The following is a 15000-nucleotide window of genomic DNA, read 5'->3' on the forward strand; positions in this document are numbered from 1 at the left end:
AGTTTCTCCAAAGTCTTGAATATATTTAATAGATCTATTATATATATTCTATTCTTGTTTGAAGTCTATTCTTGTTTGAAGGATTGATTTTTAAGATCTTTCTGTTTTGCTCTTAAATTTTCTGATTTTATTCTTAAACTTTAATTCCAATTTCTGTTATTTTTTCTTCGTCAGTTAAATGTTGTTTTAAGTCAGCAATCGATTATTGTATTCCAAGTTCGATCTATACCATGTTGTAGCAGATTCTAAGTTTGATGTATAAAATGTATATCACGCTCCAAGTTCGATCTATTCAATGTACAGTGTCTTCTAACTTTGATCTATGCAATCCTGGAGAGTTTAAAAAGTTCAGCCAATGTAATATATAGTGCGCTCCAAGTTCGAACGATACAGTGTTATGAAGAAACAGTGTTTATGGTGTTATATAACAATCCGTCCTCGTCTCAAGTCCATTACATCCAGCGGTCGACCCCACAGTCACATTCATAAAATTTTACATGCTGTTCATTCAAAACAGGAACTTTCTAAAATGCAAATTAATATTTATAATATATTAGCTTATTGTGTATATATAGGCATAGATTAGGTTAGGTGTTTAGGTTCTGTTGGCGATGAACTATTCTCGCTATAAACCATTCTCGCAAAGAACCATTCTCGCTATAAACCATTCTCGCTATGAACTATACTCGCTATGAACTATTCTCGCTATGAACCATTCTCGCTATAAACCATTCTCGCTATGAACTATACTCGCTATGAACCATTCTCGCTATAAACCATTCTTGCTATGAACTATTCTCGCTATGAACCATTCTCGCTATAAACCATTCTTGCTATGAACTATTCTCGCTATAAACCATTCTTGCTATGAACAATTCTTACTATGAACAATTCTTGCTATGAACCATTCTCGCTATAAAGTCTTCTCCCTATAACAAATTTCTCAGACATGTGAACAAATAGACAGTCAAGTAGGCAGACAGGCGGGCAGGTAGACAGACAGGCAGAAAGATAGACAGGAAAGCAAGCGGTAGGAGGAACAAACTAACTTACTACGGAATATAACTATCACTAACCATGATTCCATCTTCATTTTTGACGCAAATTGCACAATAATTCCCGGCCAATTACCTGCGCAGGTTCACCGGCAGACATGATAGTTAGTGAGTGCCGCAGGCAGACAATAGTTGATTTGCTGACCAATACTCACACGCACGCACGCCCCCTTCTACCTCCTACACACACACACAGACAATAGGTTGAGAGTCAGTACATTAGACAACGAAGGGTTAGAAAGGCGGGGTCCAAGAGTTAACAGATCGGTCTTGCAGGCACAAAAACAGTAACTACACACAAACACACACACACACAGCAACTAACCCCCACTCCGATACACAAACACACAACCATTACAACCACAACCCCAGCACAACCTCACCTCAACCAGCCCCCAGAGTCACCACCAACAAGCTTCCCCCCACACCACCACTACCCCTACAAAAACCACAATTACCATTACCATTACAGAAGGGGTAACAGGCAGAAGCTGCAGGCATATTGTCCCCCTTAACTCTGTGTTTCATCACCACCCGCTGTAATTGGCTGTGTTGGCTGTTGTATTGGTTTCTCCTATTTTACACCCGCGCGAGGGGAGAGAGAAAGAGAGAAAGAGAGAGAGAGAGAGAGAGAGAGAGAGAGAGAGAGAGAGAGAGAGAGAGAGAGAGAGAGAGAGAGAGAGAGAGAGAGAGAGAGAGAGAGAGAGAGAGAGAAATAGAGAGAGATTGGTCGCGTGACTCAAGGAGAACGGGAAGACGGAATGGATAGAGGAGATAAGTGCCAAAAGAGGGGAGGGAAGAGAGAGATAAGTAAAGAGAGGAATGGAGAAGAGGGGGAAAGGAGATATAAGCGATGAAGCCAAAGAAGATGAGGGAAGATGAGATAGGAGACGAGACTGTGAGTGGAACAGAGAAAGGGAGAGTAAGAATGTCAGTGTTACCACAGGAATTGAAAGAAGAGGAGAGACTAGCATAAAGAGATGGCATAATGGGGAAATCAGTAACGATCGCGAAGGGGAAATCGGAGGAAAGGGGAAAAGAATAGGCCAGAGACTGAAGGGAAGACAGAAAGGGAAAAGATCCCCAATTTTCTTTACCTGTTTACCCTACTCTTCCTCTGGTTCTCTACTCTCTCTCTTTCTACCCTCCGCTCTATCGCAACTCTCTCCCCTCGTCTCTTCGCTTTCCGCAGCTCTGTTCTTCTCCCCCTTCCTGTTCTCCTTGTTTATTAACCGTTCTCTTTACCTTCTTCACTGATCCATTGTTTGTCGCCCTATTCTACCCTCGACTCTAAGGCACTTAGTTTGCTGAACTGAGAGGAAAAACGAAGCAAAAGTTCGAATACACAAACTCACTCTCTCTCTCTCTCTCTCTCTCTCTCTCTCTCTCTCTCTCTCTCTCTCTCTCTCTCTCTCTCTCTCTCTCTCTGTGTGTCTTCTCTCTCTGCCTCACCTTTCCTATCCATTTTTTTGGTCTTCCCCTATCCTTCCCCCTCTCCTCTTCCCCTCCCATTTCCTCTCACCTTCTCTCCTCCTTCCTTCTCCTGCCTCTCTCAGCCACACACTGCAGTCCAAAGACCATCGCCAATATAAATATGAAATATTCCCGTGGGTGAACGGAGTCCGTCCGATAGTCTGTCTCTGTTGGAGTTGCTAGTTTTTCCTTCTTTGTGGTGAGAGGAAGTGTAGATTGCTCTCTTCCCCTCTGTTGGGGCACGAGAGAGAGGGGTATTGTGCCCCTTCTCCTCTGTTGGGGCACAAGTGGAGTATGCCTTCTCCTTTTTCACTCTCTACATCCTACGAGTGATTTTACTTTGAGGTTTATGGGTTTCTATGACTTTCGTTTTGAGTCTCTTGCATCTAGTGATTGCAAGCAGAAAAGAAGGGAGATACTGAGGGAAAAAAGAAGAGAGGTAAGAGGGAGGAAGGTAGAGAGAGAGAGAGAGAGAGAGAGAGAGAGAGAGAGAGAGAGAGAGAGAGAGAGAGAGAGAGAGAGAGAGAGAGAGAGAGAGAGAGAGAGAGAGAGAGAGAGTTGGAAAGATTGCCTAATATATCTAGCTTCCACATCTAAGAACTCTTGTTTCATTTGTCTTTAACAATCAATCTTCAACTATGTCGATACCTTTCGGTGCCTTTCGATACCCATATTATATATATATATATATATATATATATATATATATATATATATATATATATATATATATATATATATATATATATATATACTCTACTTTCAACTTAGCAGTTTCCACTACTTTGAATAATCTTAAGTTCAACATACAACTTGTATATGCACTTACAATAAACATCCAACATTTTTGACAAAAATATCTTACGAAATTTTGCAGACTTTTGAAATAAAGACATAAATACATTTTTGATATTAATCTTTCACATGTAATTAATTTTTTTTATGATGATCTAATTCCATGGATTTTATTCTCCCTGTGTCATGAAAAGGAAGACAAATATTTGCGACCCCCTTCTCATTTAATTCATTATCTAGCGCGAAAACATGTCATTTGGGTCTAATAAGCGGAATCTATTATTCATTCCTACTGTATCAAAATTCATTGTTTACTTGGCAACTCAGGCTAAGTATGATGTTAAATGTCGCCATCTAGAAAGATTCTGGTGACAGTAGCATCACCGTCGTGGAGCTGGGAGAGAAAATAATGCATGTTTGAGTATGAATATATGCATGTACGTATGCATGAAATTACATATGTCTGTGTTTGAATATACGTATGCACGAATGTTTGTATGTATAGATGGAAGTATGTCTGTATGTATAGTTCGAAGTATACTTGTATAAGTATATTACATTCTGGCAGTCCAGTTTACTGTTTCTATGTCATATTCTCTCTTTGACTTTCTCCTCTAGTTCCAGTCTTTACGACTGATTTAATCTGCTCACAAGTCTCCCTTTCCCTCTGTTCTCTGCTTGATTGATTGCCCTTATCAATTCTGAATTTGAGCTCCTGTTTGATCTTTAGTTTGCTTAACTATATTTCATATTTATGTGCATGCCGCCATATCTAATTGGCAATTTCGTGCTAAAGCTAGCTGGTAGTTTCTTGGTATGGCTAATTGGTAGTTTCTTGGTAAGGCTAATTAGTAGTTTATTGGTATGGGTAATTGGTACTTTCCTGCTGTATCAAGCTGGGATTATCGTTCTATGGCTAATTGGTAGTTTCTAGGTGTTTATGGTTATTTCTGTCTATATGATTCTGTCTAAATTGTCTTTTGCTGTAATATGAGTTACCTTCTATTTGTCGACTTGTATCACTGTCTGTTTGTCTGGGTCAATTTCTTTCTCACTCTGTCTGTATCTCACAATATCTATCTGGGTGTTTAAATGTCTATCTATGTATGTTTCTATGTGGATCTGTGTCCGCGCCGCCAAGCATTGATTCAACACTAAATAGTGACTGCAGTGACCTTCTCGCCAGCTGTGGAGGGGGGGGGGAAGGTCAAAGGTCACTTGGCTACTTAATTATTTAATGTTCGGCGCTTTCAGGGGTGATAGTTAGTTGCGCATGTTTGGACAACAATGTAGTTCGTTAGAGCTTCTGCCCTGTGTACTTTGTCCAGTTGATGTGGCTGGCGTCGTTTGTGTGGATGCAGTGGTTGATGTGGTTGAAGTGACTGGAGTGGTTAGTGTGGCTAAATTGGTTGGTCTGTCTGGTGTGATTGGTGAAGCTGTAATTGGTTGATGTAATTGGCGTGATGGAGTGGTTGTTGTTCCTTGAAGAGGTTTGCATAGTTGGGTGTTCCGGGAAGTTGACAGATACAGTAACGAGAGGTTCCTCAAGTATAAGTATTGTAAAATATCAATAATTTTCAATTTACACTGGTTTCTACGTTATATATTGCCAGGAGTTTATGTCAATTTTATTTTACATAAAGTGAAAACTTGTAGACCTTGCGACCTCCATAACTGAAGGAATTTATACCAAATTTTGCAAGGGATTATGAACTAAACCAGAGCGTCGTAGTTTTACGTAACAAAGTCTTGAATAAGACAACATAAAACTAACTCATCTTCCAATATGACAACATAAAACTAACTCATCTTCTAATATTACAAGATAAAACAACTCATCCTCCAATAAGACCACATAAAAACAACTCATCCTCCACTAAGACTACATAAAAACGACTCATCCTCCCATAAGACCACATAAAAACAACTCATCCTCAAATAAGACCACATAAAAACAACTCTTCCTCCAATAAGACCACATAAAAACAACTCATCCTCCAATAAGAGCACATAAAAACAACTCATCCTTCAATAAGCCAACATAAAATAGTTTATCCTCCAATTGGACATAATACAGCCAAGTATTACGAGGGATTTGTGGGGATTTGTGAGGAATGTGAGAGAGAGAGTTGCTGGATTCCTCAAAATATATTATTTTTGATACCTACCGAGCATTAACAGAAGAGTTAGTAACTCCATACTAACAGAAACAGATGTGATTTACACTGTATCAGTATTATGCATTAACAGTAACGGGTGTACAAATCCACAACGGTCGATATCTGGGTTCAAGGGTTACTAACCCTTGTGGATTTGCTCATTTGATACATCACGTTATTGTGATTTCTGTGTATAGTGTAGTGACGGGTGTATTTACAATACATCCGTTTTTCCCGTTAACATAAACTGTTGTACATACAGTGCATTTTTTGTTTCATTTTTCACTGCCATGGCTAGTTTACACTCCAAAAAGCAATTATTATCATTCATTTCATCAGTTGTAACTCCTGATGCCAACGGATATACGCACAATTCATTATTTTTTACGCAAACAAAAGTTGGTATATACACAGCACTGCATATTAACACAGTAACAAACATCGGGTGAATTCACTGCTATGCATCCGAGAATTATCATTCGTCTCCCTGGAATATATGGGACCAATAAAGGCAGGATGAATTCCAGGTGCGTAATAACATTTCCAATAAAATGGGAATTTGGGCGAGCACCTTGGAGTTCAATAAAGATGTTTGCCTCGAGAAATGTTCTGAGTATTAGTGACTTTACTAAATTTTTATTGCATAATTAATGTTCCCCAGTATCATGTTTCAAATGTATTTTATGTAAATAAAATTGATTTTGAAAAATTTCCGAAATACGCCGGAATAATAGCTTACAATCCTGTAAGCTATTTAGGATTTCAATGTCCCATTAGGATGGGAAAGTGGGTATGATATTGGGTTTTGAGACATGATCATATCCGAATGAAAGATCATGACATGGGTAAAGGATCATGTCAGGGACGAAAGATCATGTTATGAACGAAGCATCATGTCATTCTCTGACATGACTATAATCATAAACTAGAAGAAAATATTTTATTATTTTATTACATTAATATAATTTAGTTTTTTCCAAAATATAAAGAAAAAAAACACACTCATAGACTGGTTAATGAGGGAAAGTTGTGTCATCGGGTTTAAAACCTTCATTAAAACGCCTTTTACAAAATTGTAAATTAAAACATGTATCCTATTTGATGCAGTAAGTCGTAACCTCATGAAATATATATTATTTAAAATGTACAGTTAATTAAGACTTTTGAGTTAAGTATTCACTCTTTTCCAGTAAAGGTTTCCAGTACTTTATGGCACTTTACAACTTAACACTTAACACTTAACAACTTAATCTCGTAAATAATAATCTTGCAAATGAATTGCAACTAACAAAATATTCCTCAATAAATGATATGAATCTCTGCATTATTACAAATAAATTAAATAAACGCGCTGTTTTAACTTGTAAACTTCATAGTACATTTTATACGCGACACAAAAAAGTACATGTAATATTAACTTGAATATTATACTTTTTATTTAAAAAAGTACATATATATATATAAATTTAAGAGTTTTCAGAAAATAATTTCAGCATCCAAAACCTCGTTAACTATGCAATTAAAAACATAAATAGAATGCTTAATTACTATGTTATAACTAGGAAGTAAGGATTTTTCCCAATCTTTATTGTCCTCTCTCTCTCTTTCTCGCTCTCTCGCTTTCGCTCTCTCTCTCGCTGTCTCTCTTAGAAACAGAAACTCTCACCTTTCTGTCTCCTCTATCAGAAGCACTCACTATCTCTCCCTCCAACAAAAGCACTCTGTATTTCTCCCAAAAGAAACAACAACTCTCTATCTCCTGCCAACAGAATACTCGCTCTCTAGAATCATATTGACTATGTCCCCACTAACAGAAGCATTCACTCTTTATCTCCTCCATCAGAAGCACCAACTCTTTTTCTCACCCCCAACAAAAACACTCTCAATCTGCCCCCCAACACCTGCACTCACTCCAAATCTCTTTCTCTGTCTCTCTGTCTCTCTCTCTCTCTCTCTCTCTCTCTCTCTCTCTCTCTCTCTCTCTTTCTCTCTCTCTCTCTCTCTCTCTCTCTCACTCTCTCTCTCTTTCTCCCTCTTCCTCCCAGCAGAAGCACTCAATATCTCTCACCTATTCCATCAGATACATCAAGATGTCCTCGCCGTATCTCAACAACATGATCATCGTGGGTTGCATCTTGACTTACACCTCAGTCATCCTGCTGGGCTTGGACTCGGAGCTGACGAGTGAGACCAGCTTCCCCTACATCTGTACCGCCAGAGCCTGGGTTCTCATGGCTGGCTTCTCCTTGGCCTTCGGTTCCATGTTCTCCAAGACCTGGCGGGTTCATTCCATCTTCACCGATGTTCAGCTCAATAAGAAGGTGAGATGGGGAAGGAAGAGCCCCCTAGTGGTGGATGGGTGGGTCGTTGGATGGGTAGATTTGATGGATGGGTGAGTGGATACGGTGGGATTGATGAGGGGATGAACCAGTGGATGGAGATTGATCGGTGGGGGAATTTATGAATGTCAGTCATTGATTAGGGATAGATGTATGGGTGATTGATGTAGATATATGGATGAACGAGATTGGATATGCGTGGAGTGGAATGGATGGTACTGGATACTGAGAAAAGATGAAAGAATGTATAATATGGAAGATGGTTGGATAGATGGGATAATTAAATAGTGTGGATGAAAGAGTTAATTGATGAGGCATGATACAGTTTCTACTATTTTATGTATTTTTTTCTTAACTGCATGTAATTTACTTATTTATGATTAATATTTAGGAGTGTAAATAATATTTCTATAAAATATTTTGTTTCATCGTCGACAGAGAAGAAATATACTCCCCATTCCATCTCCTACTGTTCCTTTCCACGTCTCTCTACCTCCCAATAACCATCCCCTCTCATACCATTTAGTTTCTTTCTGATGTTCCCTTCCTCTTTCATTCCCCAATACGTTTATTACCAGCATCCCTCATCTGTTGTCTTCCTTTTTCCCTACCTTGTCCTCCCTCCCCTCTCACACCGTTATTTCCCTACGGTCTTCCCCTACATTATGTCCCTTCTCGTTTCCTTTTCTCTGATTTTCTCCCCGCTCACGTCTCCATTATCAACATCCCCCCAACCAATTCCACTCATTCGCTCCCAATTCCATCCTTCCCCTCTCCCAATTCCACCCCTCACTCCTCCCCATTCCGCCCCCTTTGCCCGTCTCAACTACACCGTAAACCTCCTCCCCCTCGAAGGTAACAAGGAGGTAAACTTAGGAATATTTATAGGTTAGAGAACTTGAGGTAGAAGCTTGAGAGGACGGTGTTTACAATGTTTCCAAGGCTGTATGTTTGTCTGTTTTGTTAAGCTCTTTTGTTTTTTTCCTGTATGGAACGACGGAGGAAAGAACTGAAGAAAATAAACATGGAGAGGGGAGAGAGGAGGAAAGGGATGGAAGGAAGGAGAAAGATAGATAGATCTATTCACTATAGCGTTCAGGTGCCTAAATATATATTTATTTAAACATGAATAATAATTAGAGTTGTCATTGAATTACAGGTAACTCATTACAAAAATACTACAGCTGCGACACGGAGTGACAATGTATTTATATTTATATAACATTATGTATTTAACATATCAAAAGTGTATACATATCGAGCATAGATAGCAAAAAAAAGGCACGAACACAAAGGAGAAATGAAAAAAATGTACTTATGTCAAAAAGTAGTTATATGAAAGGAAAACTTTTCTATAGCGACATTGTTTGATGCCGAGAGAGAGAGAGAGAGAGAGAGAGAAAGAGAGAGAGAGAGAGAGAGAGAGAGAGAGAGAGAGAGAGAGAGAGAGAGAGAGAGAGAGAGAAGCGTGGATGAGAAGAGCAACATGTCTTCCCTCAAGCTCTATAAATCATTCACACCGGCGCTGTGCTCACCTTACTAACAGCTTTGTAATGACATGTTTTCACCGGTCTTCCCAACGGTTCCTACTGGTCTACTGTTGCTGCTCCTGCTGCAATTGCTGCTACTGTTGCTTCTCCTGCTGTTACTTTGAATTCTCCTGCTACAGCTGATGCTGTTGCTAGTGCATCTGTTGCAACTACCGCTTCTACTACTCCCCCCCCCCATATAATCCTGCTGTAGAAGCAATATAATTGAGGCAGTTTGGTTTACCTTACCAATCTCTGTACACTGGTGAGTGTAAACCAGCTCGGCTTTGTGTCGGGGGCGACATGTGAGCATTGTTGCTGGCCGCGGTATACCCTCTGCATGCTGCAACACAGCGAATACCTCCTCCTCCTCCTCATTATTGTATCACACCATTTGCCATTTGCAGACAATGCACTACTATCGCGGAGCATTATTGTTCTTGTTACGTGCAGCTGCCGTGCCCTCGTGAGGCACGGCAGCTGCACGTGCAGAGACATATACTTCCTCGAAGTTTATGTTTCTGCTGTAAAAGCTCCAGTTTTCTGATCAACAAACTACCTTCAGCATTAGCTTTTATATGCACGAACTACCTATAGCTTTATATTCTCTTTGTACAAACTACCAAGAACATTAGTTAACTATGTACATGTAACATAAAGTTCCTTGCTGTTGATAGCTGTCTGAGTCGTAAGAAAATAAGTAGAATTAGAACTGTTGAAGGATTGTTGGTTCATACTCGGTCATCCCTATTTATATCCAACCAAACTCAGTTATATATATATATATATATATATATATATTTATATATATATATATATATATATATATATATATATATATATATATATATATATATATATATATATATATATATATATATTTCACACCCCATGTGTGAAATGCATAGTCTTCTTATGGGTATTAATTTAGCTAATAACTGGCTCCATAAACCTACCAACCTATTCCCAGATCAGTATATTCCCGGGTCAACACCTCTAGGGGGGTCATAATTAGCAGCCATGGATGTAACTCATCCGTATCTACGTTTTATTTGCCTGTTAAACCTTTTAGGCGTCTCTGATCATCCGTTTCTCTGGTAATCCAGCATCCATAATGTCGGGAGAATCAGTGTGAAGAGAATCTCATTGAATGGGACGTGTAAGATGGAGGGAGAGAGGGAGGGAGGAGACTAATTCTTACTCTTATCCACAAGATCACCAACAAAATATAATTAAGAATGATAGCTAATAAACAGAAATGGCAAACCCAAATATTCCCACACGTCTTCATAAAGTACTTGCAAACATACTAAAGTACAGGAAGAAAAAGAAGCAGAAAGAGAGAGAGAGAAACAGAAAATATGATAAAAAGAAAAAGACGAATAATTGAAACAGATTTCCCATTCAAACAATACCACCTTTCTGGAAATTTTTCCCCGTTTTGTCTATTGAGTACGGAAGAAAAATCCATTTTCACCCCCTCCCCCCCCCAAACAAAAACAACATCCCCCCCCCCCCCCCTTTTTCTTTACCTCAGCAGTCGTGGATATTCACACCGAGGGCGCTGCTAGCTGATTTGCGTAATTGAAAACGGCACTCGATCCATATCGCGCCTAACTCAATGCGTGTTAAGAGGAGGAATGGGGACGATGGGTGACACATTTACCGGCCCATTTGGCTAATGAAAGCAGATGCGCTTGTCGTGTCTGCTGGCGGGTGTGGGGGCAGACCCTACGACGGGAAGCTCTATACAGATTGTTCGGCGTTCGACTCCTTCTTACCCGACGAGGTGGGGGGCGCATTGAGAAGGGTGAGGGGGGGGGGGGTGGGAAGGGGAGGGTGAAGAGGGTTCTGGCGGAAAAGGGAGTAGGTTACTGTGAGGCGAAAGGGATGGAAATATTTGAAGATGGAGGGACGGGTTTAAGAGGCGATGGATAGAGTGTTTGGAGTGAGAGGAGGTTATAGGAAGAGAAAGGGAGGGGGGGGGAAATATGGTGGAGTGAGGAAATAGGGAGAGAGGTGAAAGGGGGTTAGATAGGGAAAGAAGAAATGATTGTTATATGGTAAGTGGGAGGGAAGATGAGGTGCAGAGAGTGAGAGGGAAGGATGTGATAGGAGAAAAAAGGTGTTTCATAAGGAGCAAAGGGATAGAGGAATAGGCAGAATGAGATGCGAGGTGTTATAAGATCAGAGCGGGGGGAGAGGAGTTTGTAGAGAAATGAGGGAGAGTGGATAGAAAAAGAAAGGTACTTGAATTAGAGAAGTAGAAAGGGATGTTTTGAGGAGCGAGGTGGAGTGTGCAGTTTTGGGGAAGAGCGGTGGATGGTGAAAGGAACCTTTGGAACCAAGGATTGAAAGGGTGAGTCTGACATGATTCGGGATTGAAAGGGTGAAGAGGTGCTGGTATTTTAAGTGACAATTCCGGCCATTTGAATATTTTCTCGCAAGTTTTCTATTATTAAAGGAACTATTTTCTCCCATTATGACGAGTATATGCACACCTATTTGCACTTGCAAGGGGATTTTTCAGCTCCTGGGCTCCGCCTTCGGTTCAATCTATTGTCATCCAACACGTCATCTCCTCTAATGCGTCGAATTTTATACACGACTCGGCCAAACCGCTGAAATTCCAACACATTAGTAAAACTTAAAGCACTTTGATATTGATTTTCCTATACATCGAACTCGGTAGGTTAGGTGGGTTGCTTGGGTGTGTACGTTTCTGCCGAGGCAAAACAGTTGCATTTTTTACGGAGTCAGTCTCACTTACGATTGGTCAGTTACGTGTTATAAAAAGCCTAGCTTTTCCTTACTGAGGCCTCTCTCTCTCACACAGGTGTGTATCTTAGACCACGTCGTGGTACAGGGGGTTAAGGTGAGCGCTTGGAAGTACCCTGGTCGCTGGTTCGAATCCCCTCATTGCTCCAGTGAATTTTCTAATCGTGATCCTGTTTTATCTTTGAGTTTTTATCTTAGATCGGTTAGTGTATTCAGTCGCTTACAGCCAGCCTCTAATTGTCCCTCCGAGTCAATCCTATTCAATCTTAATCACTTCCCAGTCAATCCTCTTCAATCTTAATCACTCTCAATTACTTCCTGTCACTCCCAGTCATGCCTTGACACTCCCAGCTGCTGCCAGTCGTTTTTAGCTGCTATCAGTCAATCCTGTTAGCTTACTGCAACTTTCAGCAGCTTCCAGTCAACTCTAGTTACTTACAGTACTTGTCACTCATTCCTGGTCAGTCATAGCCACTCAGCCATTTCCAGTCGATTCATGTTGTAAACTCTCAGTAACTTCCAGTCACTTTCAGTCACTCCTGGCCTCTCAAAGTCGTTTTCAGTCGTTCTTAGTTTCATTCCAGTTACTTCCAGTGCCTTCGAGTCAGTCCCGGACCCTTCCAGTCACCATACCAGTCGCTACCAGTCGTTGTCAGTCGTTCCCAGTCGCAGCAAGTTATACCATATCACATCCAAAAAATCGCTGCTGTCGTTCCAAGTAGCCTTCGCAGTCCATCTTTGCTCTGTTTATCTTTCTTATTGTATATGTTTCTCATTGGTTAGGTTTCTCACTGTTTATGTTTCTGACTTTTTATCATCTTCCATTTCTCACTTTCCCCTTCTCTTCCCTTTTATTGTCCACTCTTCAGAGTTCATCACTTCTCCTTGATTTCCCCTTGTTCACTGTTTTATTCCCCCTTTCCAAGTTGGTCCTTCGTTTTCCCCTTTGTCTCTTGCATATTGCCTTTCTCTCCTTGCGTACTCTGTAGTTTCTCTTTCCCCCCTTCTCTATTAATTCGGAAATTCGCGATTTATCGCTATTTTCCTGCTGGAAATTTTACAGAAATTATTTTCCAGTTTCTCTAACACGGTCCAACTCTCAATATGGTTCGCGGACTCTACTGACAAATTTTCAAATGTCAAGAAAATGGGTTGTAGCGATTAATTGGTTTCAACTGTGTACTGTAGTGTAATTGTTGGTCACAGTAGGCCCTATTAGGGGAAGTGCATCTGGCCAATTGGGATGCAATCCGTGCGGTCACCTCTCCAGTTATTGAGGTGACCAAATTGAGGTAAAACTGATAGACCAAGTTAGTGGTGGTACCTTATTCAGTGGGTTAAACGAGTCTAATAAAATTAAAATAAATAATAAGGCAGCAGCAGCTATTGCAGTAAATGCAGCAGTAGTTACAGCAGGAGAAGCAGCAGCAGACACAGTTATTGAAATAACAGTGTTGCAGCAGTAGCAATAATAGCACCAGCAGTAGCAGTAACAACATCTTCAACTTGTGTGTGTGTATATATATATATATATATATATATATATATATATATATATATATATATATATATATATATATATATATATGCGAACAAGCCTCAATGGTCCCCAGGACAATATGCAACTGAAAACTCACACCCCAGAAGTGACTCGAACCCATACTCCCAGAAGCAACGCAACTGGTATGTACAAGACGCCTTAATCCACTTGACCATCACGACCGGACAATAATGAGGTGATAGCCTCATTATTCATCCGGTCGTGATGGTCAAGTGGATTAAGGCGTCTTGTACATACCAGTTGCGTTGCTTCTGGGAGTATGGGTTCGAGTCACTTCTGGGGTGTGAGTTTTCAGTTATATATATATATATATATATATATATATATATATATATATATATATATATATATATATATATATATATATATATATATATATATATATTATATATATATATATATATATATATATATATATATTTATATATATATTTATATATATATATATACACTATATACATATCATATATATATCCGCCATTTTCGTATAGTCTATTATTACCCTGCATGACCTCGTCAAAATCCCTCAGGGATTTAATAGGATGCCACAAAGTTTGCTACACTGAAATCCCTCGGCATGGCGTTAATCCCTCGGTAGGCAATCCTGTCCGATGAAATGAGTTTAAAATCCTATTGAAAATTAAATCCCGTGATCACTCATACGTATGTTCTGTTAAAATGAACGTATGAGCGATGTTCAATTATTTTTCTAATGCTTCCTGTAATCCAACAATATACGATAGTTTTCGTCGCATTCGAAATGGAATGCATTTTAAGTAAGAATTTAGTTTTAATGTAATATGGTGTTTTTATTGATTTTCATGTAGCCTATATTTTTGTGTTTTTATAATAGTCTTTGTGTTTAAATGTTTTTTGTTCTTTCAATCGTTTTTTTTTCTTCATTGTCGTTTTAAATATCTATAAATGTTTGCTCTCTCTGTCTACTTCCTTCTCTGTCTTTCTTACTCCTTCTCACTACCTTCTTTTTTCCTTCCCTTCTTCCCTCTTTCTTTCTCTTTCCCTCTATTTTTTCTCCTATTCTTTCGCTCTCCCACTCTTACATCCTATCTCCATCCCTCTCTCCTCCATTTCTCTCTCTCTGCCTCTATTCCTCCGTCCCCTCCCTCGCTCTTTGTGCTTTCTTCTCCTCCTCCTCAAAGTCGTCTCTCATCTTTATCTTTCTCCTTGTTTATTCACGCTCCGTTCTTGCGAATATCGAATTGTTAACTACCTTTCGCCTTTTCCTCCTCCTCCTCCTTGTCTGCTTTCTTCTTCCCTTTATCTTCACCCTCATCTTCTCCTTCTTCTTCC

At 39.7% G+C, this 15000-nt stretch overlaps 2 protein-coding genes across 5 annotated transcripts in view; one reads left to right on the top strand and one right to left on the bottom strand.

The window, feature by feature from the left end:
• Positions 1-15000, top strand: part of LOC123759100 (gamma-aminobutyric acid type B receptor subunit 2) — a 331390-nt gene that overhangs the window by 283665 nt on the left and 32725 nt on the right. Inside the window, 1 exon segment of the mRNA XM_069324947.1 lies at positions 7563-7803. Within this exon segment, the coding sequence (XP_069181048.1) occupies positions 7563-7803 (241 nt within the window).
• LOC138364892 (uncharacterized) overlaps positions 1-15000 on the bottom strand; it is a 425505-nt gene that overhangs the window by 223183 nt on the left and 187322 nt on the right. The window lies entirely within an intron of this gene.

This window comes from Procambarus clarkii, chromosome 15 (genome assembly GCF_040958095.1).
Source record: "Procambarus clarkii isolate CNS0578487 chromosome 15, FALCON_Pclarkii_2.0, whole genome shotgun sequence".
NCBI classification, from domain to species: Eukaryota; Metazoa; Arthropoda; class Malacostraca; order Decapoda; family Cambaridae; genus Procambarus; species Procambarus clarkii.